Source organism: Uranotaenia lowii, chromosome 3 (genome assembly GCF_029784155.1).
Source record: "Uranotaenia lowii strain MFRU-FL chromosome 3, ASM2978415v1, whole genome shotgun sequence".
In the NCBI taxonomy this organism is placed as follows: Eukaryota; Metazoa; Arthropoda; class Insecta; order Diptera; family Culicidae; genus Uranotaenia; species Uranotaenia lowii.
This window is the reverse complement of record NC_073693.1, coordinates 283062296-283089855: the sequence shown is the minus strand read 5'-3', so window position 1 is coordinate 283089855 and position 27560 is coordinate 283062296. Positions and strand designations below refer to the sequence as shown.

General features: G+C 32.6%; 1 protein-coding gene across 22 annotated transcripts in view; it reads left to right on the top strand.

Moving 5' to 3' along the window:
• Positions 1–27560, top strand: part of LOC129756687 (tropomyosin-2-like) — a 145142-nt gene that overhangs the window by 90836 nt on the left and 26746 nt on the right. For 6 of the 22 annotated variants that reach the window (XM_055753632.1, XM_055753649.1, XM_055753642.1 and 3 more), the window contains 4 exons: positions 4934–5051; positions 17147–17217; positions 25469–25544; positions 25914–25976. In XM_055753632.1, coding sequence (XP_055609607.1) covers positions 4934–5051; positions 17147–17217; positions 25469–25544; positions 25914–25976 — 328 coding nt within the window. Of the gene's footprint in view, positions 1–4486; positions 4605–4933; positions 5052–7345; positions 8701–17146; positions 17218–25142; positions 25214–25468; positions 25545–25913; positions 25977–26488; positions 26552–27560 lie in introns of those variants that run through there. The other 16 variants (XM_055753646.1, XM_055753631.1, XM_055753650.1 and 13 more) reach the window with 6 other exon arrangements.

Sequence of the window (27560 nt, the reverse complement as noted above, 5' to 3'; positions counted from 1 at the left end):
CAGCTACATGAAATAAATCAAACTATAATTTTAAAATAACTAAAAACTAAAAAAAGCTTAGAAACTCAACAAATTATGTTATTTGGTGATGAAATAGACCCATTTATTCCCAAAAAAAATTAAGTGAATTTAATTAATAAAGGCCCATATAAACAGATAAGGTTTGCAATATTATTCAAAATTTATTGTGCGATTTATTGTGAATACTTATAAAAAACAATACTAGGTAAAGCTTATTTGTATAAGCGTTTAAATGTGTTTCTGAATTTTTTAAATATTTTATTGCAAAGAAAAGGCAAAATAAATGATAATTTCAAAAACCTTCGATTTGTTGAAAATTTATAAATGGACACTAGAGTGCCATATCAGTCGATTTATGAAAATTTTATAACTTCCAAGCTAAAAATTATCCTTGGTCTAGCACAAAGTCCAAAGCTATATTTGGTTGATTTTACCACGGGAAGAGATGGTGCAATGAGCCTGAAATTTGTTCGGAATTATGAGGAATTTTGTTTGTAAGGAACATGAAAATCCAGTTTTGCTCCAATTTCTTAAGTCTCTCTCGGTCAATTTCTTTTTTATTATGACAAATATTTCAACCCAAGGTCCCATTTCGATAAGGGTTATGATAGAAAAAAGATATTGAGCATCAAAAATTAGCTTCTGAAGGACCAATTAACGAAAAATACATGACATGACGCCGTTTTTGAAGCTCAATAACTGTTTTATGATAAATTTTATCGAAATGCGTTCTTCAGATGAAGTTCTGTCACAAAAGCTTTAAAAACACTCAAATTAAAAGAACACTCGGTTGACCAAAATTACGTTTTCAAAAAAAAAACCAAATCAATTTTCGTGACGTCACAACTCACAAACTTTTGAACCGATTTTCATTCTGAAAATTGCATTAAATTCTCAAAAAAATTGAAGACACCCTATTTTTGACAATATGTGACGTTTAACACTAAACATACCGGCACTGTGAATATACCTATTTATACCGCCGGGGGTCAAATGACCCCTAACACCTTTTCCGCTAAAACTCTCTTGTTTCTCAACCGATTTTTACAAATTTCATAGTTTTAGAAAGCTTGTAACGTAACTCAAATATAGTTCTCAGACAATATTCAGCTACAATCATGGATTTTGAAGTTATTTGTAGTCTAAGAAAAAAAAATCTTAAAAAACATGCTTCGGGAAAATGGCTGTAAGTCAGTTATTAAGAGCTCGAGAAAAAATTCATTTGGTGCCTGAAAAAGCTGAAGTTAGAAGCTATACGTTGCATATATGGAAAAAAATATTTAAAAAAATTTAAGATCATGACCACAAAAAATGTAAAAAAGTGGTGTAAAAATCGTACTTTTTAATGAATCAATCGCCAAAGCTGTCCCAGTTACAGTAGAAATTTTTTGAAAAGTGAATTGGAAAATTGACGTAATTTGTGACATTTTGGCATCTTTAGATTTATAAAACACGAAACACAGAATTTTTGACAGTTATTCAAATGTAGCTGTTTTTAGACTTTTTATCAATTAACTTTTTCTGAGACTGTTCTTACACTTACGTTCGGCTCTGCACTGGATTTTGAAGCTCAAGAAAAAACCTTTCTAGTAATGTGCATGTGTTTTTGAAAAATAAAAATCGGTTCTCCATTTGAGGGGTATTTGGAATGGGTCATATAAATTTTCTTAGTAATTTTTTTTTAAATTCTAAATATTTTCCTTTAATTCTTCTGAAAAACTTTTCAATTGATTGATTGACAACTTGTTTAACTCATTCACATTCATATTTAGTTTTTTACAGCATTTACACTCTTTATTCACCGTCGATTCTATCGGACAGTAGAGCTTTAAAGGTTTACAGTGGATTTTAGTGCTTCAACAGTTTGTTATTTGTTGAAAGCGAGTTTACAAACTGTTTTCTCTTCACCAAAATGTCATTTACACAGCCAAGTGTGAAAGTTGAACACTTCTGTTAAGCTAAGTTTGCCAGAATTTTTATCAGCACGTATCCGGACCTGACAAATCCGGGCATTAGATTTCAAGATTGACGACCAAAAATCCGGAATATATCCGGACAAATTTTGTCAAAACTCAGAAATAAGTAAAAAAAAATATTTCTTATATTTTTTTTTTCTATCAAAACTCATCGAAATATTTTTAATTGTATTTTAAGGCTCTGCTCAAAAAATTTCGTTTTGGAGCCATAAATATGTATACAAATTTTACAACCCTATTTGTATTATTTTTTTTTTTGATTAGCCAAATAAAGTGAATAGATCCGGGCAAAATCTAGGCATTTTTTAATGGAATTCGGGCAATCGGGTCGGGCCGGACTGTTCTCGAATTTTGTTTTCAAAATCCGGGCAAACCCGGATGAAACTTGGCAATCTGGCAACCTTATGTTGAGCTATTATGTGACTTTTGTTAATTTGAGATATCTTGTCGAATATTTAAGCAAAAGAGAGTTTCATAAAACAGACTCTTAAAAGTTTTTTAGGCTTTCTGGAATTGCTCATTTCTAGCACTTTGTTCGATGAATAGAAATCGTGACTAAAATTCTTCTTCCTGGAAGCTTTGACAGTTGTGCTTTGTATGATTTAGTTGGATAATGTGGTGCTTTTTCTTGTGTTTCAAATATGAATTTTCAAATCTGACGAATCAAAACGCAAATAGTACAATCTGTCCTATTCGTATTAAAGGTCCAGAGATCTTCCAATTTCATCCTTACTGCTTGGTGAAATCTGGAAGTTTGCTGAAGGTTTTTTTTTAAATTACTTACTTTATTTCAACTTTTAAAGTTAGTTTCAAACTATGCCATAAGGAGAAACTGTGTTTTATTTTAACAAAATCATTATTTTCAAAATAGCTCAGATATGTATATGAAATTAGGAAAAAAACCGATTGGATAATTTACACAGCGAGTCATATTGTTACATGGCGACCGTTAAAAAATAACTAATTGACCAATTTTATACTAGTTGTCTCGAAAAAGTCTTTGTAGAGATCTCGAATGCTGCTGAAATATTTCAATATCTCATACTGCTTTAGATTTATCACCTGTGAAAGCTAAACAAAACATATAGAAAATCTACAATTGGCTGCTATTGAAGTGAGATTTGTTTGCTGAAGGGATAGATTTTATTCTCTGCCTCTATTAGCATATTCTATTTTGTTTTTGCTCGAATATTTGTATATAGTGGTAGAGATTTTTTTTTTCGAGGAGAAGCCCACGCCAATTATGAGAGAATAAATCACGTATTGGGAAAAGTGCACGTTTGTACACATTTTTAGCAAAAAGACAACACATATTGGCAAAGGGAAATGCATCCTTTCCTTAGAGTGTCTTAAGAAATAGCTAAATTTACTTTTTTTGAACTTGAACACGAAACTAAGAAAAAATCCATTAGAACTAAAATTTTCAATCTCTTAGTATGCTAGTCTTGTGCAAAAGACACAACACAATTGTAAAACTGTTCATTTCCAGTGCTATCTAAATCTGTTACCTTGAAACAATTTTGCTCCTAAATAAGCACTGTAGACTGAGTCGATTTGGGGGCCATTTCTGAATTTCTCAAACCCTGGGGTCTAAAAAACTTTGTATTGATTCAAAACTCATCCATGATTTTTTGCAGAATTTTTAAGTAACGATTTCATGAGTAAATTTAAACTTAAAGGTTTGTATGGGAAAATTTAAGATATTTTACGGAAAAATCAACATCAGTTTTGTTTCTTCTGTGAAACCGAGCCTGATAATGGAATTTGTGCCAATTAATAAATTCTTCTGAGGAAATTTTCCGCAGAACAACTTTTTCGAAGACTGTAACTACGTATCTTATTAGGCAAAAAAGGTATTAGCTGTTTAACAGGATTTTGTATTTTGGCATTGAAAAACAATAAATTCAATTGACATCACTGTATGTGTCTTGTGAAGTATACCATGAAAAGTAACGATGCAATACCTCACTAAGCACCCTGCAGTGATGTCAATTAAATTTATTGTTTTTCAATGCCAAAAGACATACTCCTGTTAAACAGCTAATAACTTTTTTGTCTAATGAGATACGAAGTTAGAGTCTTCCACAAAGTCGTTGAGCGGATTTTTTTTTGAAGAATTAATAAATTGGCACAAATTTCATTACCAGGCTTGTTTTCACAGAAGAAACAAAAATGATGTTGATTTTCAGTACAAAATATTCAATTTTCCCATACAAACCTAAAAGTTCAAATTTACTCATGCAAACGATACTTCAAAATTTTGCAAAAATCTGAAATGACATTATATGAAAAATTAAGCTTAAATTCATGTTTTTTTCGGATTGCGAATCCTGTTTTCGTCAGATTTAGAACAACGAAGTAATTAAAAATCCAATGTAAACTCGAAAATCCTACTGCGCCCCTAGAATTGAAACTCTTTCACAATTTTCAACATATGTATGTATTTCTAACCAAAACAATCTACCCACCCACACAACTCAACCCAACAGGATCAGAAAAGCGCTCGAAAACCGTACAAATATGGAAGACGATAGAATAGCGATACTGGAAGCTCAGCTATCCCAGGCCAAACTAATAGCAGAAGAAGCCGACAAAAAATACGAAGAGGTATTGTTGTTGTGGTAAAATTTACCATTCTCATTTTTCAGCAGCCGCTAGGTTCGAACCTTCACTTTTTTAAGGGTGGTTCGAAAAGTTAGGTTAGGGACGTTAGGGTTTATAACCATTTTTACACTTCCACAGGTCTTCGGAAAATCCCACACGCAGCCGCCAACGATCAAAAATGTCCTTTCTAATCAAACCATTTTCTTTCTTTCGTTTTCTTTCATTGTTTGAATTATTTTAATATACCGACAAAATTGGGTTAAAAAACTCGATTTTTAAATTTAACAAAAAAATCCTTCGAAATATCACAACCTTCAAACAAAAACCGGCAGTGCCCGCAAGGTTCTTGAGAACCGTGCCCTGGCCGATGAAGAGCGCATGGACGCTCTGGAGAACCAGCTGAAGGAAGCCCGCTTCATGGCTGAGGAAGCCGACAAGAAATACGATGAGGTGCAAAAGCCAGACATCACTTGAATTTTCTGATATTTGTTTTAACAACGTGTTTTTTTTTATCCTGTGTTACACTTTGATTTATCCCGTTGTTTTGTGAACATTTGTTTTTTTTCTTTTTTAAATTGTAAAATCCCTCGTTAAAACCTTAACATCGATAAGATTAGTTGTTTACCTTTTCATTGTTTCATCACATTTATTTATTTTTTGCTTCTCTGACAAAAATTTAATCGCGCAATGATTGTGATACACAATAAATAAAAACTCTGATCCCTGATCTTTGGTCCAGAAAAATTGTTCCCGATATTTGATTCTGATTTCTGATATTTATTTTTCCTTGATTCTTAATTTTAGGTTCTGATTTCTGATAGCTGATCGTTGATGTCTGATATTTGATGAACGGATGTCGAATCTCTGATTTCTGATGTTTTCTGCCTGATACCTGCGATCTGATGTCTGATGACTGATGACACATGTCAGATGCCTGATGTCTGATGCCTGATGCCTGATGTCTCATGCCTGATGTATGATGTCTGATGTCTGATGTCTGATGTCTGATGTCTCATGCCTGATGTCTGATGTCTGATGTCTGATGTCTGATGTCTGATGTCTGATGTCTGATGTCTGATGTCTGATGTCTGATGTCTGATGTCTGATGTCTGATGTCTGATGTCTGATGTCTGATGCCTGATGTCTGATGTCTGATGTCTGATGTCTGATGTCTGATGTCTGATGTCTGATGTCTGATGTCTGATGTCTGATGTCTAATGTCTGATGTCTGATGGCTGATGGCTGATGTCTGATGTCTGATGTCTGATGTCTGATGTCTGATGTCTGATGTCTGATGTCTGATGTCTGATGTCTGATGTCTGATGTCTGATGTCTGATGTCTGATATCTGATGTCTGATGTCTGATATCTGATATCTGATATCTGATTTCTGATATCTGATATCTGATGTCTGATATCTGATGTCTGATTTCTGATGTCTGATGCCTGATGATTGATATCTGATGCCTGATGCCTGATGATTGATGGTTGATGGTTGATGTCAGATGTCAGATGTCTGATGACTGTTGTCTGATTTCTGATGTCTGATGTCTGATGTCTGATGCCTGATGTTCGATGTCTGATGTCAGATGTCTGATATCTGATGTCTGATGCCTGATGATTGATGGTTGATGTTTGATGTCAGATGTCAGATGTCTGATGATTGTTGTCTGATGTCTGATGTCTGATGTTTGATGTCTGATGTCTGATGTCTGATGTCTGATGTCTGATATCTGATGTCTGATGTCTGATGTCTGATGTCTGATGATTGATGATTGATGTCTGATGTCTGATGTCTGATGTCTGATGACTGTTGTCTGGTTTGATAGCTGATGTCAGATGTCTGATGTCTGATGTCTGATATCTGGTGTCTGATTCCTAATGTCTGATTCCTAATGTCTGATGACTGCTGTCTGATGTCCGATGTCTGATGTCTGATGTCTGATGGCTGCTGTTTGATCACACATTTCTGATGTCTGATTCTCCTGTTGACTGATGTATAATGTTTGATAACTGATGTCAGATGTCTGATGTCTGATATCAGATGTCTGATGTCTGATATCTGATATCTGGTGTCTGATTCCTAATGTCTGATGACTGGTGTCTGATGTCCGATGTCTGATGTCTGATGTCTGATGGCTAATGTCTGATCACATATTTCTGATGTCTGATATCTATCTGATGTATAATGTTTGATAACTGATGTCAGAGGTCTGATCTCTGATTTGATGTCTGATTTCTGATGTCTGATCACATGTCTGATTTCTGATGTCTGATACCTAGTGTCTGATGTCTGATGTCTGATGACTGGTGTCTGATGTCCGATGTCTAATATCTGATGTCTGATCGCACATTTCTGATGTCTGATGTCTGGTGTTATCTAAAGTACAATGCTTGATAACTGAAGTTAGATGTCTGATTTCTTATGTCTGATGTCAGATTTCTGATGTCTTATTTCTGGGACTTGAATTCTTTTTATTGCGTATCCCAATCATAAAAAAAAATCATGTTTTCATCATCCATTCATCGCTTTTTAATTATTATCATGCGGGTATTTTGTTAGAAAAACAACTTCATTTGTCTTCCTAACTTCCCAACTCAATTACTGATATTGTTCCTAACCCCGGATATCTGTAAGATGTCTCAAAAAAATGAAAATACCAAGCCTACGATAAAAACCAACTCGAAACGTTTATTTTTTCCTCTCCTCCGACGCTGATATTCGAATGAATTCGCATCGACCAGATACTTTTCCAGTCGTTGACACATTTTTCGGCCTCGTCGCCGGAAAAACCGTGCCTTGTTGTTGTTCCCGATTAGAGAAACCTGTGATCAACATCCACATCCGGGAAACTTACGGAAAAAAAACCCTAGAAGAAGAGAAATACTTTAAATCACAAGTGATAAAAACAAAAAAAAAAAAAAAGATAACAAGTGTCTTATCCGAGTTCAGGGGCTCTAAAATTAGGCCCAACTCTTGCCGTTATTTCTTAGGAGATTTAATCTGACGAGAGTAAACTTCCGAACAGATTGAAAAATATCTGATGGGTCTTTTTTATGGTTTGCTTACGTGACATGTTCACGCAAATTTGTTTCAGTGTTGAAATACTCATCTGTTCGGAAGTTCATTTCTCAAATAAAAAAAGAAAGAGCAGAACAAATCTGAAAATACATCATTAAATGCCTTAAACATGAAATGATATTTACGCACTTGTAGCAGAAATAAACAAAATAACAAAGTTAACATCTTATTAGGATAGTTTGATTTGGCAGGAAGTTTAAATTCGTCCATATAATTGTGAGGCTGCGATCAGGTGGAGACACAAAAAGGTACTAAAGGCAGAGTGAATTCGATCATTTTCGGGTGACATTTTTCTTTGGAAGAATTCTTCAGTTTTAAAATAAGATCTTCAAGAAAAATTCAAACAAAATTATCTCAAAATTAAATATTTTTAAACTATCTAGTAATGTTGGTGCTAAATTTTTCCTTAGGACTTTATGATTGCTATACTAAATTTCGACACTGAACAAAACTGATGAACAACTTCCAGAAGAATGTGACTCGTACATAGATAAATCATAATCAACTCAAGAAAATAACCCTCAAACAATTGTTTTTAGCCAGAGAAGAGCAATAACATCTTATGTGAAAAACCAACCAAATACATATGTATATCAAGGAGATAAAACAAACAACAGCTAACATAAAGAATTAGGAAACCAATCAGTTAATAGCAATTTAGTTTAAAGAAAAATTGAAGAAAAGAATAAGCAATGACAGAGATAAATAATTGACAACTATGATGAATCGGTAGGAACAGTATATCAAAATGTCAGGAACAAACAAACAGAAAAAAATTGTGAAAAAAATTACTAGGAAAAGAGAAATGATCACACATTATACTATCCGATGGTATCTAATAATCGAAAGTGAGTTAAAAGCCGAAAGGTGAACGTTGATTTGAAAAAAAGCTATCTATACAACAATTATATAATGAGTAATAATATTATATACATATGAAAAAATATATTATACTATTTTAAAACCAACCATTGAAAAGATATTTAAATAAAAACTAGCGATCACATCGAGAAACCAACCACGGTCGTTGTTTCATTTCTTTGAGTAAATCTTAATCACTTGGTTCTAATTTCCACAGGTTGTCAGCGATTCCTCTTCCGAAAAAATCCTTCAGCAGACTGTGTTGTTAGTCATGAATTTAAACGCCTACAAATTAATCTTTGAATGTGGTCCTTCTGGGAAATTCTCAACTTCAAAAAAAAAAAAAACTTTTAGGTTCAATTAAATAGTACAAATCAGCACTAAAATCTTGAATTTAAAATACTAGAATCGCAAGAGATAGTATTTAAACAAATTATTTTCAATTCCAACAACCTCGTGTGCCTATTCAAGAATTTGTTAGTTTGTATTTGAAATTTTATTTTGAACATAATTATCAAAATTTTGGAATTTTGAACTTTTTTTTATTCATTAGTAATTTTAGTATGCGAGAAATATATATTTTTTTTTAATAATTGGAACTTAGTTTTGAAACTTCGTTGTAAGTTAACGGTTAAAGTTTTAGCTTAAACTCAAATGTTGATAACTTTTGAATTAAATTTCAACTCTGGATAATGATTAGGAATTTTGAATACAAATTGTTTATTTTACGCTTAGATTTTAAATATGAAATCTCAGGTCGAATTTGAATTCTCAATCAAAATGATGAATTGGAGTTCGAAAATGAAATGCAATGCCGAATCCTTAATCTTGATATTAATAATGAAATGATTTACAAAAGAATCAGGTTCCTATGTTTTAAATTTTTTTCTTGTTTTTTGGAAATTTTGTTTTAAATGTGTATAGTTAATTATCGAATAGTCGTGACAGTTTTGAGATATTTATTTGTTAGGGTATCAACTTCAGGGATTAGCTGATAAACAACCATTTTTTTTTTGCCTCCATGAGTCTTGAAATAGGTTAATGACATTTTTAAAGCTATGATTCTGATCTGTAAATAGATAGTAAATCTTTACAATGAAATCTTAATCGATAAAATTTTGAAATGTTAATCTGAATTCAACTTCAAACTTCGATTTGATGCTAATTCAAATTTGAATCTCCAGAATTCTTGTTTTGAATTCTTAAGTAAGCAATTTGAAGATTTTGAATTATTTCTTACAATTTACTTGCATTCTGATTTCAATATGATGCAATCTTTAATGAGCTTTTTTTCATGTATTCAAAGAATAGGAAATCATCTACTTCTCGATCTTCAAATTTTATGACGTGCAAATTAGGAAGGTGTTGATTGTGAAAATAATTGAAATATATAATTCAATTTATACTGCTTTCATTCTAAACTTTATCATAAATTTACATTTCTTGATCATGAAGTTACTAAACTGAGAGCGATAAATTGTTTCTAATCCACTGAAAAGTTATATCGGCTTCTTGATAGGATAATATATTAATAATATTCCGGGTTTGAAATTGAAATTTTAAAAAAAGTTTGTATAGATTTTGTTGCCTTAATTCGAATTTGAATTTTTGCTTAACCCGGAATTCGATTACAGACAACATTTGTAATTTTTTTTTTTACAAAATTAAATTGTTTTGTAAAAAAAAATCCTAAATCGAATGCTAAATTGCGCTGTTTTATGCGATAACTATCTTAATCAATAGCTATGCTAATTTTTTTTTGACGTCTTCATAGGGTTGAAGTTTGTTTTTAAAAGTAATCCTATAAAATTCGGAGACGTTACAATATGAATGCTGCAGTTCAATTGGTGTGCTCTTTATAAATATACTCAAAAGATCAGTTTTAAGATATTCTGAACTAGATCCTGTATGTAATAAAACTTATTAAACTTACTAAAATCTTTGTTGCTTTAGCGATGAAGATTCGTTTTTTCACTAATATGCAATTTGAAGTTGTTCTTTCGGAAATATAAGTAAGAATACAAAAAATATCCAATCCTATTAAAACGGTTTATTAAAATGCTATTTTTGCCAAAAAGCTCCCAGCTTTGAATCGACCCTGAACAATTGAAACATAATGAATTCTTCAGTTATTGTTTTGTTTTGTTTTGTTTTGTTAAATGGACCAAAAAAGGTAATATTCACCATATCTTTAGTCGAATTACTCAGCATAAAATCAGCATAATGCTTTATGGGGGCCGATGACAATTTCAGATTATGAACCCGGAACACGCAGCTTTTTTGAAACCACTTTTCGATTGAGCTAAAAAAGCAAAAATAAAGCAAAACACTTTGAAGCCATTTTTGAATGAGAAAACCGGGATGAAATTCGTTTCAGTTCATCTAAATTTGACTTTTCTAAGCTGTAACCTCACCTTCATTCTGAATTTCATGATTATTAAAACAAGAGTTATATTTAAAAAAAATCAAAGATGGTTTACCGAAAATTTAGAAACTACTAATCACAGATTAACTTCATACAAGTATAGTTGATGCATCAACATTAAATTGAAAAATCTTGCAATTTCAGAAACATTTATTTCGGATTTTGGTCATTAGTTGAGAGATTTCTAGCCTCATGCTTTTAAGCTTTTATGTTGGAAAATATTTAAAAACAGATAACACCGTCTTATGGCCTTTCAATTACCTTAAAAAATTATCATAATTAATTCTCTAGTAGCAGATTTGAACACACTGATCAGGTGATTTCGACATTCAGTTGATACAAGCAATTATTTCAGCTTTTAACAGTCCAAAATGACGTGTTTTTGGGCAATAGCTTTCAAGAGAAGAAAAAAACTGCAACATTATTTTCAACACAGGTGAACATAAATTCATCGTAAGTATGTTTCTTTTATTTTGTTTAGCTGAGAAAATAAAATAAGGCCTAGCAAATTTCAAATGCTTCTTTTGTCACTCGGAGTTGGAAAATCGCGAGGAGGAGGGGGGTGGGGGTTGTGCAGGAATAAAAAAGAAATGAAAAAAACAGATAAATTAGAATAAATTGCACGAAATCTTGTATGCAACAAAATTGCATACTATATCACTGCAAAAAACCTATAAAACAAGTAATTGTTCATCGAAAAATTCAATAAAATCAAGAACACAAATGGTGATTAAACTCCCATCTTCCAAAATTTGTTTTTGGCTCTTTCAATCTTTCGGAAATTTGATGGTTTTTTTTTTTCTAAATTTCCATAAAATACTTAAAACTTTATTTATACCCGCCTTCAGGATTTTTGTAAATTTCGAAAGGGGGGTGACAAAAGAAGAAATTGATATTTTTATCCGGCCTAATTAACATCTTTTAAAAGTGTTTTGAGAGAGTGTAGCAAATTAAATTTCACTCTCGGAATGTCACAAGAAATTTGTGAAGTAAGATTACAACTATTTGCGGAATTTGAAGTAAGTGTACCTAGGTAACATTTTCCCAGCTGCGTCTTCAAATCCTTATAATGTGATTTTTTTCCATTTTTGGAGTATTTCAATTCGAAAAACCATTCCACTGCACAGTATTTCATAAATTGAAACTGTTTGAGAAAGTTTAATGTTGCCAAATGATTCAATAAATCATTTGGCAACTTTTTAACCACACTTTCTAGAAATTTGCGTTTCAAAATAGAGAAATAGGATGTTTTTTTTTAAATAAAAAGCTTACGATTTTGCCCAATATTTTTTTTTATTTGTAGAAAAAAGCAATTATAAATGAGGCCCTCAGAACCAAAGGAGGGGGGGTATAAGTGACAAAATGGTCGATTTTGAGTTAATGATGCCAAACGATTTTTCACATTTCAAACTATATTTGATGATTTTTTCAGATTTTTAGAATTTTATTTACATACTTTTACGTTCCAAAGCAAAATAATATTTTCCGAAAAATATATGGAAAATTACCAAACACTAAAACTAAAAAGCACGTTTTCTCGAAATAAGCTTTGACGCACTTTTACCTCTTTGGCCCAAGGGCCTCAAATGTATACATTCACTAGGAGTGCAATGGATATATGGGAAAAATTTCATGATTCAATTTTTAAAACCTACCGTATACATTTTGTAGATTGGCCCAAAAAACTGAAAACAAAAACAATTTCAGCTCTATCGGTCTTGATTTAGGGATGCCTCAAAGCGCTCAAAATTAACAAAGAAGATCAATGGAATTCGGAAAAAATGAAATTTTAATTTTAATGTCAAGTGATTTAAAAATGTATAAAACGTAAAAATCTTGTATTATCTCGGAATAAATTTTTGTTGGAAAAAATCGACAAAAAATGAATTAAGGGAAGGAAATTAGAAAAATCGAAAGTTTTTGGAAGTGCCAAATGATTTAAACACTCATGGAACGTAGAGGTCTAGAAAAAATAAGGCTCAAAATTGACTTTCTGGGACTCGGAAAACCGCCCGTTTTTCGGAAATCATTTGGCATAAAAATTGAAATTTCGACTTTCCCGATTTCCTTTTTTGTCCTTCCTTACGTGATTTTTTATATTTTAAACTCCAGATTTCGACGTTTTATCATATTTTATTCATTAAGCTAAAAAATTAAAAATTCGATTTTTCCGATTTCCTTTGGTTTCCCCTTTTGATGATTTTTTGAGGGTCACGAAACCGAAATTTGAGCACTTTGAAGTATCCCTAAATCACGTCCGATTGAGCTGAAATTTTGCACATGTCATTTTTTTGAGCCAATCTACAAAATGTATATTGACGGTTTTTTTTTTTAATTCTACCATGAAATTTTTCCATGCATCCCTAACCTGCATACATATTTAAGAAATAAAATGGTGGGTTAATTTTTTTTCGGAAATTATAGTCTACCAATTGAAAATAAACCTCGGGCAATTAAGTTTGAGTATCTAGCACTTTATCCAAACCTTGATCTTAAGTTCTCTTCCTTTTTTTCACTTTTTTAGCATAATTCAGTACTGTAAAAGTTTTCAAACAATTGTAATGCATCAACAATTCCATTAGGCCGGAACAAATTTCAAGTCCTTCTATTGTCACTCGGAGTTGAAACATCGCGAGGGGGGAGAATAAAAAATTAATACTTTAATGCGAAAAACAAATAAATTGGAATAAATTGCACGAAAGCTAGTTTGCAACTAAATTGCATACTATATCATTGCACAAAAACTATAAATCAAGTATTTTTCTATCGAAAACTTCAATAAAATCAAGAATACAAAAGGTGCAATCACTCCCATATTCAACAATTTGATTTTTGATCTTGAAATCCTTAGAATATTCGACATTTTTTTCGAAATTTTCATAAAACACTTCAAACATCATTTTTTTTCCCCTTCCTGTTTTTTCGGAAATTCCGAAGTGGGGGTTACAAAAGAAGAAATTGACATTTGTTCCAGCCTTACTTATTATAAAACCTTAAAAATCTAAAAAATGTTTATCTCATTTCTAACCCTTTTTGAACAAAAACAATGGAAAAAAAATGTTGTTGTTTTCTGGCATAAAATGCTTAGTTAGAGATCCATACAGTTATTGCCGTTAATAATTTTTTTTTTATTAAAAATAAATTTTATAAATTTTATTTATCTCAACAGATTCATAGTCCATGCAGTAGAGAGTTAATAAACTTTCATTGCTTTTATTCTTGAATAATTTGAATTTCTTGAAGTCTTGAATGATTGATGAAAATTCGTTAACTGTTAACTGTTAACTGTGATTTCGTTTTTTTCTTACCAGCCTTATTGTCGATCGAGATTTATTGATGTGTCAAAAATACGATGATAAAAGTGAAAAATTGAAAATATTTTATATGTGTGTTTTTTTAATTCAACAACCTTAAAAAATGCAAAACGTTAAAGATGGTCGAAATTATCTTTTTAAGTTATTTTTTTTATTTTATTCTGATAATATGTTATCTAAAAGAAACAGTGTTTGTTTTTATATAAGTTTCCATAATTCATGTTTTATGATCGGAAATTTTAAAATTGCAACAAAATTTAAATAATCTTATATATACAAATTTTTAGTAACACCATCACGTAAAACGGACGGTTGATATGAAGTGAAATTTTGTATACGAGAGTTTTTCGAGAGATAGTTTACATAATAGTTCTCACTTTTTATGGATGCGGGGCCCCATAGTGCATATATTTCGGTGCCTCTGAAGCTCAAGGATAACTGAAAAATTGTGAAATTTACCTTCAAACCACGTTCTGGAAAATTCAACTCGAAACTTCGAGCATCTCAAAAATCATAAAATTATGGTTTAGTCCAGTTGTCACCGAGAAATAGTAGATAGAAACATGAAATTTGTCCGTTTGAATTTCTTCGCGGTCATTTCACTTGCATCTCCTTTTTTGTTTATGTAACGGAATGTCCCAGCCAAAACTCAGAACATCAACTAGTTAAGCACATAATTGAAATTACAAATTACATACTTATGTTTAAAATAGCAATAGGAACTACGATTACCGGTCGATATCTGCATATGAAGTGAAGTAAGAGATTCGTCGTTTACTTAAGAGAGGATTCTAAATCTCAATCGTTGAACCTTTAAAAATAAAGAAACGGTTCCGAAAAAAAGAAGTACCTAGAGTACCTTAAATGAAGAAACTTTCAAAAAATGCTTAGCAGCAGTCTATGAGTTTTGGGGATTTTCTTCTAATTAATGTTAGAATTTAACATTTACACCTTTAGTGAACTTTTTTAACGGTTTAACGGTAGGTTTGGGCAAAGATACCGTCACTTCAAGATAAAGAAGTGGGCTTTGCCGCGAACATTAATTCTTCTATACGGACTTTCGATGTTCGCAACGCCACCTTAAGAGTTCGGGCAACAAGATTCATGCATCTAGCCATGGTAACCAATGTGTGTCTTGGAAAAAACAAATCTGCTTTAAAAGTATATACTTCAGAGCCATCTACAATGCTTTAAATGGTAAAAATATATTTTGGTTGACCTTTTGGACGAATTATTAACCATATATTGCCATTCGGAAAAAAATTGATTTGAATTTGAATTAAACCGAAACTCTGCTTTTCTAATTTTACTCTGTTCGAGAAGAAAATCATCTATGAATGCTCAATTGGGATTCTTTTTGTTCATAAAATCAATATGTTGAAATTGATACCAACAGTGCGAATACGAACAACGGTTGCTTTGATAATTTTGTATGTTATTTGACGTTGAAGTTGTTGAATACTCAAACCATTGACCCCCATGGAGGGTGTACAAGCTATTTTAGTCGCCTGTTATAATACCCCTTCTCAGAAGGGAGCAGCACTGAGCGTATAGAAAGAATTTTCGATAAGTTACATGGGTCTGGTTTGGGCTAAACTGAGCCTCATCATCATATCAATAGAATTAGAATCATATTTACAAGACCAAAAAAAAAAGTGAACATGATTGACGGAAAAATCTTCTTTTTATTTAAAGTTTTTTTTATGTAGTTTTATTTAAATATTTTTTTTTCAAAATTTTTTATTTGATTTTTAAATTGATTTTTTTGTTAGAAAATGCACAGAATTAGTGTCGGTCACATTGAAGTTTTTTAAAATTAAAATTTTCTTAAATATGCTATAACTTTTGGGTTCGATTGAAAAAATATAATTGAAACACTTATTAGTGGTAGAAACCGTTAAATAGAGTTTTTGGGACTAATTTTTTTGTTGTTGAGAATCGGGAATTTCGTGAGACCCAAAAAAAGGCGGAAATCAACATATATTTGAATGGCCCATGGAAATCAACATTAAATGGGACACAACTCGAACAATTTCAGTGTGATTTTCATAAAATTTATCACGAGTACGAAGAAGTTGAGACCTGTAGAAGAAGTTAAAATTTATTTAGTTAAAAGTCAAACTGGGTCAGCCAATTTTTGAAAAAAAAAAATGAGAAATGAAAACAAAAATAATTTCAATTACAAAAATGGGCTATTCTTCTTTTAATGCATCTGGCAAGTTTCTGAGGCACCACTATCAATTAATTTCATTCATAAAGAATTTTCAGAAAGAGGAATCGCTGACGCTATGGAAAAAAGTTTGTACCTGAGAAGCTGTGTCTGGTCGAATGCGTAAGTTCAACGTTATCACGGTTTCGGAGAGAAGAAGTTAACTTTACCTGTCGATTGACCAAAACTGGTTCCTACATTATCTCTTATTTTTAATTTAATATTTTACAAACTGTCCCATCTTAAAAAAAAAATCATGTCTTTCTAACAAAAACCATTCAAAAATTACGATCTGCATGAATCAAGTGTGAGTGATTTTTTTGCGCCTCCTGGAAGTCGTCCGATTAATTTTTTGAGTCGTACCTCCTTCCGGTTAACCGTGTTGTGCTGCTATCAATTTCGTGTGTTCAATTGCTTCCTCCCGAAAACAATCTCTTAATCAGCCTCTTTATTTGTGTCTCTCGGTTCTTATTTCATTTCACATGTGATGTCCCTCGATCGTTGCGTCGTCGTCGTCGTGATCGTTTCGCTTGCCCATATTCGGCAAACCAAACGTCAACGTCGTCACGTTTTTTACTTGCTGCAACACGTTTCTACGAATCTCACCCCGAAATTCTCGGCGCTGATTGGTGCGAATTATTTGCTCTGCCAATAGGTCGCTCGTAAATTGGCCATGGTTGAGGCCGATCTTGAGCGTGCTGAAGAGCGCGCCGAAGCCGGTGAAGGGTATGTTTCGTTTTTTTGCAGAGTTTCCTCGTTTTTTTCTGTTTGTTATTGATGTTTTTTTTTTGTTTTTGTTTCCATGGAAACTAATCCCGAACGAGTTGTGTCGCTTTACTAAAAAAATATTAAAAACAATGCTTTTACGTCAATACCAACGGGGGAAATGTCAATTGTCAACATTGACAGTTCATCAGTCCCATTGACAGCGAGGGGGAAAAACAAGCAATGAAAATTGAATCAATTCGATCCGAGCGCGAAGTTTTGTGACATTTTCTCCACAAATTCCTAACCCAAAGATAAGCCGATGTGAATGATGAAACCTCGAAAAGGTAAATCTGGGCACAGATAACGCAACGCAACTCAACGGACGACGGCAAAGATTACGATTACGATTCAATTCGGACCGGTAAACACTGAAATAAATGCCTCCCACACACACAAATGGATTGTTTGAAAGTGGAGAAGGAACAAAAAAAAAACAGAAAATCGTGGGTGGTGAAATTGTCACATTTACAACGGCCTCGGTCAAATTGATTCAATTTTTTGAAGTCTAGCTGAATGATATCACAAGCGAAAAAAAAAACAAAAACAAAACTATTCAACCAAGAAGAGAGCCGGTTTCAACAACTGTTGGTATTAATCTTTGAAATCAGTGTGACTTTTTGTTGCAGTGTTTTTGTTTGAATTAAATGTTGAACTAATTCAGCCCAATTTTTCAGATTTGTCAAGGTATAGTGTAGGGAAAAATTCGGAATTATATTTTATTGTCACCGTTTTCGTTTCGTGAAGAAGCTGAATCGATTAAATTTTTAGCATGCTTTTTTTGTTTCTGCTACTAGTGGGAAGAAAATTGATAGCTAGTCTTGGTAACGCAACAATTGATCATTTTGTTTGCCTCTGGAACTGGGGGAATTTTAAATGCAGCTTCTGCATTTTTAATGCACTTCTCACTACCCTGAAAAATAGCTGCTCATATTTTATCCGGACAGCAACTCTCATGATGAATGAAGTTTTAATGGACAAGCTTACTTACCCCTTTGTTTTGAGGACAGTAAAATTTATGTAATTTGATCTGCAATGATTTTCGTTACCATAAATTAAATTCTCGTTTTGAATACTAAATTTATTGATATAAAAATTAATTTCTAATTTTTCTAGTCTCCAACTTTGAGAAATTCTATTGTGAAATCAATCTTTATACATTACTTTTATGTGAAAATAAATTTCTGATTTTTAAGTCTTCAACTTTGAGAAATTCTATTTTGAAATCAATCTTTATTGAGAAATAACAAAATAATGATTGACTGATGGACTGAGGGAATATTTGATTTTTCGAATGATTGTCTAATTGACCGATTGAGAGATCAACAGATTGAATGATTTAATGAATATATTTTTAAATGATTGACTGATTGACTATTAAATGACTGATTGAAGATTGAAAACGACAAATGAACGAAAAAATTATTGGATATCGGTTTCCCGAATCTAATCGTGAAATCGTAGTTTAGTTTTTAAATTGAAGCTGAATAAGAGGGTTTAGGAATTTAAAAATAGAAAATTAGAATTTTGAGTCCGAAACTAATTATAACATTTAAAACTCTAAAACGTATATTATAGAGCTTATACTGAGTTTGTTAAAAAAACACAACTGGTAATCAATATGATTCGAATCGGAAAGCAAAGACCAAAAATATAAGTGGTATTGAAGAAGAAAAAAATAGAAAAAGAAATTGCAAAATTGATAGTGAAAATTAGAAATATTATTTTTGCAATCTAGACCAAAAGGAATTTCAAAATCGATTATTTTCTTGCAATGGAAAACCAAAGCTTGAAATTGAACTTTGTTTAAAATATTTACACTACGAAATTCAACTGGAAACTGAATGGTTGATTTATTCAAACATTAAGTTTTTTGAGATTGAATCAAGATTTGAAGTTCATCCTTCAATCAGAAATTCAAATTTTGAATCTTAAGATATTTTTTTTAAAAGAAATATTGTTTTCATTATTTAGTTTTTCAAAATAATTAATGAAATTGAATGACACCTAAAGTGAATACGAAAAACTGAAAGCGAAACAAAGATTTAGTTCCGGAATTTAAGAAACCACAAAAAGGATATTTTAAATTAGAATGACGAAATTTTAGTCTAAAAAGTAGAGTAATTGGAAAGAGAAAATCATACGTAATTAATTGAATTTCATTTTTTTTTAATTGAAATAAAAGTAGAAAATGAAAAATTGAAAATAGGAAGAAGAAACCCAAAATAGGAAATGGATTGATTCATATGGAAATTTCATTTGTTTTGGAATTTTCGGTATAATAAGTCAAAAATTGAAAAAAAAATAGTAATTCATTTTGGAAGCTTAAGGATGTAAATTGGGAATAAAAAACTCAAAGTTGGTACAGATAATTAGAAAAAGCCACTCAGTTCTAGAAATCACAGACCTGAAGCAAAAAAAAAACAACAAACTATTCAATTGTAAAATTTAATGACCTAAAATCTGGAATATTAGTGTAACTTAGAAAACATAGATGGCTCGAAAATTGTAGAATTTAGGATTTAGAGCCTGAAGGTTGGAAAATTTGAATACCTGAAGCCTTGTAGGCTTGAAGACTTTTAGGCTTGAAGACTATGAAACATGATAATTTGAAAACTTGAGGACTTCAAATTTGAAGACTTGAATGCCTAATCGCTTGTAAACTTGAAAACCAGTAGACTTGAAGATTTAAAGCATTGAAAACTTCAGGACTTGAGGGTTTCAAGGCTTGAAGGCTCAAGGACATGAAGACTTGAAAATTTGAAGCCTTGACGACTTGAAATCCAAAAGGCTTAGAAGCCTTGAATTGAAGACTTGAAGATTCGAAAATGAAACTTGAAGACTTGAAAATCTTAAAACTGAAGACATGAAATCTTGAAGACTTGAATACTCAAGATTGAAAGACATGAAAATTTGAAAACAGGAAGACCCTGAAATTTGAAAGATTGGAAGACATTAAGAGTTAAGATTTTAATATTTTAACACATGCATTTAAGATCTCAGTGAAACTTTATGTTTCTTTGAAGAGGTCTATTTACTAGACTTCAGGACTTGAGAATATGGAGGTTTGAAAACTCGAAGATCTTAAGATCTGAAGATTTGAAGGTTTCAAGATTGGATGACTTTGACAATGAGACTTGAAGACTTGAGGACTTGAAGACTTAAGGACATGAAAACTTGAAGATTTGAAGGCTTGATAGCTTGAAAACCTTTAGACTAGAAGATTTGAAGAATTGAAGACTTCAGGATTTGATGACTTGAAGGCTTCAAGAATTGAAGACGTGAAGACCTTGAAGACCTCAAAACCTTGAGGTCATTCTAGCCTTGAATTGAAGACTTACAGACTTGAAAAATCGAAGGCTTAAAGACTCGATGGCTTGAACATTTGAAGTTTTGCAAACTTAAAACCTTAAGAACTGAAACCTTGAAAACTGAAGATTCGAAGTCACGAAGATTTGAAAGTTTTAAGACCTTAAAATCTGAATGCTTGGAGATATAAAGACTTGAAAACAGGAATGTTTCAAAACATTGTAGACTTGAAGAGTTGAGGATTTGAGGGTTACAACACTTGAAAACTCGAAAATTTGTAGATTCAGGTTTGGAGTCTTTAAGAAATCGCAAAAATCAGTAGACTGAATGGAAGACTTCAGGACTTAGAACTTGAAATTTTGAAAACTCAAAGACCTTAAATTCTGAAGACGTGAAGGTTCGAAGACTTGATGACTTAGACCATATGACTTGAAGGCTTGGGGACTTGAAAACTTGAAGACTTTAAAATCAGTCGACATGATTATTTGAAGAATTGAAGACTTAAGGACTTGATGACTTGAAGATGTTAAGACCTTGAAGACCTCAATAGCTATAGGATATTCTAGCCTTGACTTGAAGACCTACAAACTCGAAAGATTGAAGACTTGATGGCTTGAACATTTAAAGTTTTGCAGACTTGAAACCTTGAGAACTGAAACCTCGTAAAACTGAAACCTTGAAAAACTGAAGATTTGAAGACATGGAAATTTAAAAGCTTTAAACCCTTTAAACTTAAATGCTTGAAAACATAATGACTCGAAATTTGGAATGTTTAAAAAAAATTGTTGAAATTAATTTGTTGATTCAGATTTGGAGTCTTTAAGAAATCACAAAAACCAGTAGACTTGAAGACTTATAGAATGGAAGACTTCAGGACTTGAGAACTTGAAGTTTTGAAAACTCGTAGACCTTCAATTTTGAATCTTGAAAGTTTGGAGACTTGATGACATAGACAATAAGACTTGAAGGCTTGGGGACTTGAAAACTTGAAGATTTTAAAATCAGTAGACTTGAAGAATTGAAGAATTGATGACTTCAGAACTTGATGACTTGAAGGCTTCAAGACTTGAAGATGTGAAGACCTCAATACCTTTAGGATATTCTAGCCTTGAATTCAAGACTTACCGACTCGAAGGCTTGAAGACTCGACGGCTTGAAGATTCGAAGGCTTGAATTTGAAGTTATGCAGACTTGAAACTTTGAGAACTTGAAAACTTGAAAAACTGAGGATTTGATTGAAGACATGAAGACTTGAAAGCTTTAAGACCCTGAAACATGAATGCTTGAAGACATAAAGACTTGAAAATTAGAATGTTTTAAAAATTGTAGACCTGAGGATTTCAAGACTACAACACTTGAAAACTCGAAAATTTGTTGATTCAGATTTGGAGTCTTTAAGGATTCGCAAAAACCAGTAGACTTTAAGACTTAAAGAAGGAAAGACTTCAGGATTTGAGAACTTGAAGTTTTGAAAACTCGAAGACTTCCAATTCTGAAGACTTGAAGGTTTGAAAACTTGAAGAGTTAGACAATATGACTTGAAGACTTGGGGACTCGAAAACTTAAAGACTTTAAAATCAGTAGACTTGAAAATTTGAAGAATGGAAGACATCAGGACTTGATGATTTGAAGACTTCAATACTTGAAGATGTGAATACCTTGAAGACCTCAAAACCTTTAGGCTATTCTAGCCTTGACTTGAAGAGTTACAGACTCGAAAAATTTGAAATTTTGCAGGCTTGAAACCTTGAGAACCTGAAACCTTGAAGAACTGAAGATTTGAAGACATGAAGATTTGAAAGCTTCAAGACCTTGAAACTTGAATGCTTGAAGATTTAAAGACTTGAAAATTGGAATGTTTTAAAAATTGTAGACTTGAGGATTTGAAGATTTTTACACCTGAAAACACGAAAATTTTCTTGACTCAGATTTGAAGTATTTAAGAAATAGCAAAAACCAGTAGACTTGAAGGCTTAAAGAATGGAAGACTTCAGGACTTGAGAACTTGTAGTTTTTTAAACTCGAAGACCTTAAACTCTGAAGACTTGAAGGTTTGAAGATTTGATGACTTAGACAATAAGACTTGAAGACATGATTGCGTGAAAACTTGAAGACCTAAAAATAAGTAGACTTTGAAGATTTGGAGAATTGAAGGCTTCAGGACTTGATTACTTTAAGGTTTCAAGACCTAAAACGTGAAGACCTTAAAGACTGAAAACTAAAAATTTAAAGATTGATTTTAAGACTTCAGGGATTGTAGACATGATGCCCTAATAATCGAAATTTTTAAAATTTCAAGAATTTTTTAAAATTTTATTATTTGAAGACTTGGAGGCTTGTAGACTAGAGAATTAGAAAGCCTCATGGCTTGACGACTGAAAAACTAAAAAAAACTTGAGAATTTGTTGACTCGAAGTCTTGGAGTCTTTGAGAAGATTTGAAAACCAGTAGATAAAAAGACTTCACAAATGGAAAATGTCAGGACTTGAGGACATGAAGGTTTGAAAACTTGAAGACTCTTAGGTTTGAATACTTGAGAACTTAGAATCTCGAGGACTTAAATTCATGGCTTTAAGTCCTCGAGATTCTAAGTTGAAAACTTGAAAACGTAAAAAATTGAAAAACCTTATAGCTTGAACGCTTGAAGACTTTAAAATCGATAGATATGAAGACTTTAAGAATTGATGATTTCAGGAGACGATGACATGAAGGTTTCAAGGCTTGAAGACGTGAAGACCTGGAGAATTGGAGGCTTGAAGGCTTCAAGACTTGAAAACCTAATGGCTCTAGAAGACTTGAAGACTTGAAGTCAAAACTTGAGGACTTGAAGACTCCAAATGTCCGAGTTAAATCCTCAAGATTTTGTTTTGTTTTTTAATCTTTAAGGCCATATTGAAACCATCAATCACATTCTTGAGCCTTCAAGTCTCCAAGTCTTTAAATTTTTAGACACTCCAGCCTTCCATGAAGACTCAAAAGCATGAAACTTGAAATTTAAAAGACTTTGAAGGCTTGAAAATATGAAGACTTGAAAACCTAAACATTTAAACACAGCTTTAAGACCTCAAGGTTTAAATTTTTAAAGACAAAAAAGTTATGAACTGGCATGCATAAAAATTTAAAGACTTGGAAACTTGAAGGTTTTAAGACTTGAAGGCTCAAGAATGTGATTGATGGTTTCAAGATGGCCTTAAAGATTAAAAAACAAAAAAAATCTTGGAGATTTAACTCGGACGTTTGGACTCTTCAAGTCCTCGAGGTTTGAATTGAGAAGTGCTACAATATTCAAGTCAGGAACTTTCAACTCTCGAAGCCTTCGTGTCTTCAAGGCTTGGAGAGTTGAAAGTCAGCGACTTGAATATTTTAGCTCTCAGAGTCTTGAAAATTTCAATACATGACACAAAAGCTCAAAGGCATGGAGCTAAAGCTTTTAAGACTTTAAGGAAGACTTGGAGGATTGCGAAAAAAATTCTTTTGGAATTAGAATAATTTTTTTTTCATAGTTTTTGTGATAACGTTTAACTTAAGGTTGCCAGAATTTTTCAGCACGTAGCCGGTGCCGGGCAATTCCGGGCAATTTTAAACAAAAATCGGCAAAATCCGGGCATTTCTTTTCAAAATTGACGATAAAAAATCCCGGCAATATCCGGGCAAATTTTGTCAAAACCCAAAAATTACCCAACAAAAATCAAGGGGCTGGACTGTTCCCAAATTTTGTATTAAATATCCGGACAAATCCGAATAAAACCAGGAAATCTGGCAACAAATTCCTTTAGAATAATATTTTGGTATTAAATCATGATGAAAACAAAATTAAAAGCCCGTTATTTTGTCAACAGAACGCTCGATGTTGAACTTTTAATTCATTTTCCTTCTAAAGAAAAGCTCATCTTAAATTCTTGACCTGCTAGTTTGATTAAATGTCACTTTTTGAGTTTAGAATATAAGTTATAAGGTTGATATCTGAAATTTTGTATATTTTGCCTTCAAATTTCTATTATGTTCCTATTCTTCAAAATATTCTAATTTTATCGTCACTGCATATGTTTCAAATTTTAACCTCTTCGAAATTGATCTATCTCAATACTCGTTTCTACAATTATAGAAACCCTCAAACTTTCTTTTTTTCAGATTTGTACAGCAAATAGGCTCAATCTTGAGCTCTTACCCATTTGCATGTAATATTTGCATGTAATATAATGCTAAATATAAGGAAAAGTCAGCTAGCTAGAAAGGACAAATTTACTAGTCGATAAGTTTTTGCAGCTTTCTAACCCATTTCCAAGATGATGTGAACTTTGCTAACCCATTGTTTTTCTTTTTTCAAATGTGTGCTCCCATTGTTGTTTATGCCTGGACAAAAAAATAACCTAACCCACAAAAAACACGGGTGTAAACAAACGCCAATGGATCGAAAATGACGTCGATGACAACACTTCTACATCAACAAATCGAAACAAAAACAAAACAAACAAATCTGCTAACACTGGCCTGCTCGCGAATTGTTGTTGTACTACTACCATCAACAAAACTGTTGGTTTGCGAATGTTTGTGTGTGTGCGCTTTCGAGAGAGTAGGTGGCTCGGAAATTGGTCCTCATGGAACAGGATCTGGAACGGTCCGAGGAGAAGGTCGAAATGAACGAAAGGTTTGATATGATGCTTTTTGTTTTTTTTTTCTAAAATTTGCACTTATTTCTACTGACACAAATTTTTCTAGAAAATAAACGAACGTTGAACGAAGAAAACACATTTTGAAGTTTTTGTCAAAATGTGTTTTTCTCATTCATCGGTGTATCAACATTTTGAGTAAATACTAATAATTTATTCCATTTTTTTCATGACCATCCGAAATACGCGAATGTTTCTACAAAATTATTGAAAATCGATTCAACCACCTGCAGCAAGATTGTCGAGCTTGAGGAAGAACTGCGAGTTGTCGGCAACAACCTGAAGTCCCTGGAAGTCTCGGAAGAGAAGGTAATGCAATGCGAATGCAATGCTTTTAGACAGAAGTACTGGGAATTTCCCACAGTGGAAATTTTATTCAACCTCTATTTATCACAGTGGGTGCTTAGTTGGAATACTTTGTTTGTCGTTTCCTTTTGGTTTCACAAAAGTCTATTTTCTTAGATACATGTTAAAAATCGGCTTTCCAACTAAGCACCAAACAGGATTACTCATTCGCTACAAGGACACTGAAAAAAATCGTCACCTACGTTTCACAAAACAAGACTTACAAAAATGACGAACGACATTTTGATTGTTTATTTTATTCGAATGTGCTTGTTTATTCTTATTTCATTTTCTGACTACGTTAATTGTTAATCAATACAATAATACCATCAGGCCAACCAACGCGAGGAGGAGTACAAGAACCAAATCAAGACTCTGACCACCCGTCTAAAGGAGGTACTGCACACTTTCTGTCCGAAATCCTTTAGTGGTTTCGACTTGCTTCGCGCGAATGCGTGTTATTGTTTTACCTCAGTGTGCATTCCTCTAACCACAAAACTCAATCAGTGACAGAGAAAGGATTGTTGTTTACCACTAAAACATTGACAGATAGACGACTTTATGTGTTGACGTAAACACTTTTTTTTTTCTGTATAACAGTTTAAACCCCAAGAGTGTGTTTGTTGACATTTTCTAACAACTAATCGAATGATTTCTTCTTTGATTTTTTCCATGTTCCTTTTATGGTTACATAAAATTTTAATCAATCGATCAACGGAATTTCGATCGCCGCTAACATTTGTCGTTTGACGTGCGTGCGGTTGTTTGTTTTTGCTACGGCCAAATAACCCTCGTATAACTGCCATTGCAAATTGCTAAATGTAACACCTCGTTCTACGGATTCGAATCGAACAAAATCGATATCGGACGATCTGAATTGTTTACAAACAATAACAAAACCCACTCAGGCAACGCAACGGGAGGAAACCTACGGTGGACAAGTTCGGGTACTGGACCAGCGTTTGAAGGAGGTATTTTGGATTTCAGTCGCTTTCGAAGCGCATCTCGAGTAGCTCGAAACACTGAAACAAATTCAATGTTTCAGTGTTGCCAACTTTATTTTCGTTTTTGTAACTTATTGTTGATGATGACGCACAAACTTGGTAGTAGATCAGGTTGCATCCTCGAAAGCTATCTGTGTAATTGGGAACCGGGAAATCGCATACATTATATTTATACATAGTATTCGTGTTCTTCATTCTCTCTATTTATCGGTTTTTCTGTAGGCTTCTGTTTGTATATATGTGTGTATTCAAATGTGTGTTATGAAAAGTTGTCATCCCACGAGTAGTTTTTTCACAGTGTTTTTCAGTTCGAAATATTCAGTTCAATGATCCTTTTTTCTCATAAATTCCTCAACTATTTCGCAAAAATTGTGTTATTTGCGTTTCGAAATCATAAAATACTCAAACGGCCTTCGCAATCGTTGGCGCTGCATTCGATTAAACGATGGGGAGTAGCAGCGACTCGATTTTTCTTATCAGATGGTTAAAAATAACACAATCCGCGAGTGGCAGTCAGCACTACTGTGTCCGATATCTTATCTCCGACAAGAGGTGTCTCGTGTAGTTTTTTCTTTTATGTTTTCTCATGCTTACCTTATATGAGTCAAAAAAAAAAAAAAGAAATGGGAACGGATAAATGTAAGGATTGATTCGCTGTAGAATTTCAACAGGTTTAGTTGTAACTTGGGAGATCATTTTTCTCCGTGTAAGCCAAATGTTTCGTGAACATGAGAAAACTTAAATAGTTTCACGATTTCTTGAATTTTGTTCTTTTTATTGAAGTTTTACCCCCAAAAGTGATAATTTTAAACAACAAGCATTTGTTTTTCTTTACAAGCAACTTATCTTCTTAGTGTAAAACAACTCGAAAATTCCGCGTGAAACTGCTCGAATTAAAAAAAAACTAGACTGATTGACTTAACGGACGCTCTTCAGCACTTCCAGCGAATTTTTAACCTTTCCAGAAAAAATTTGG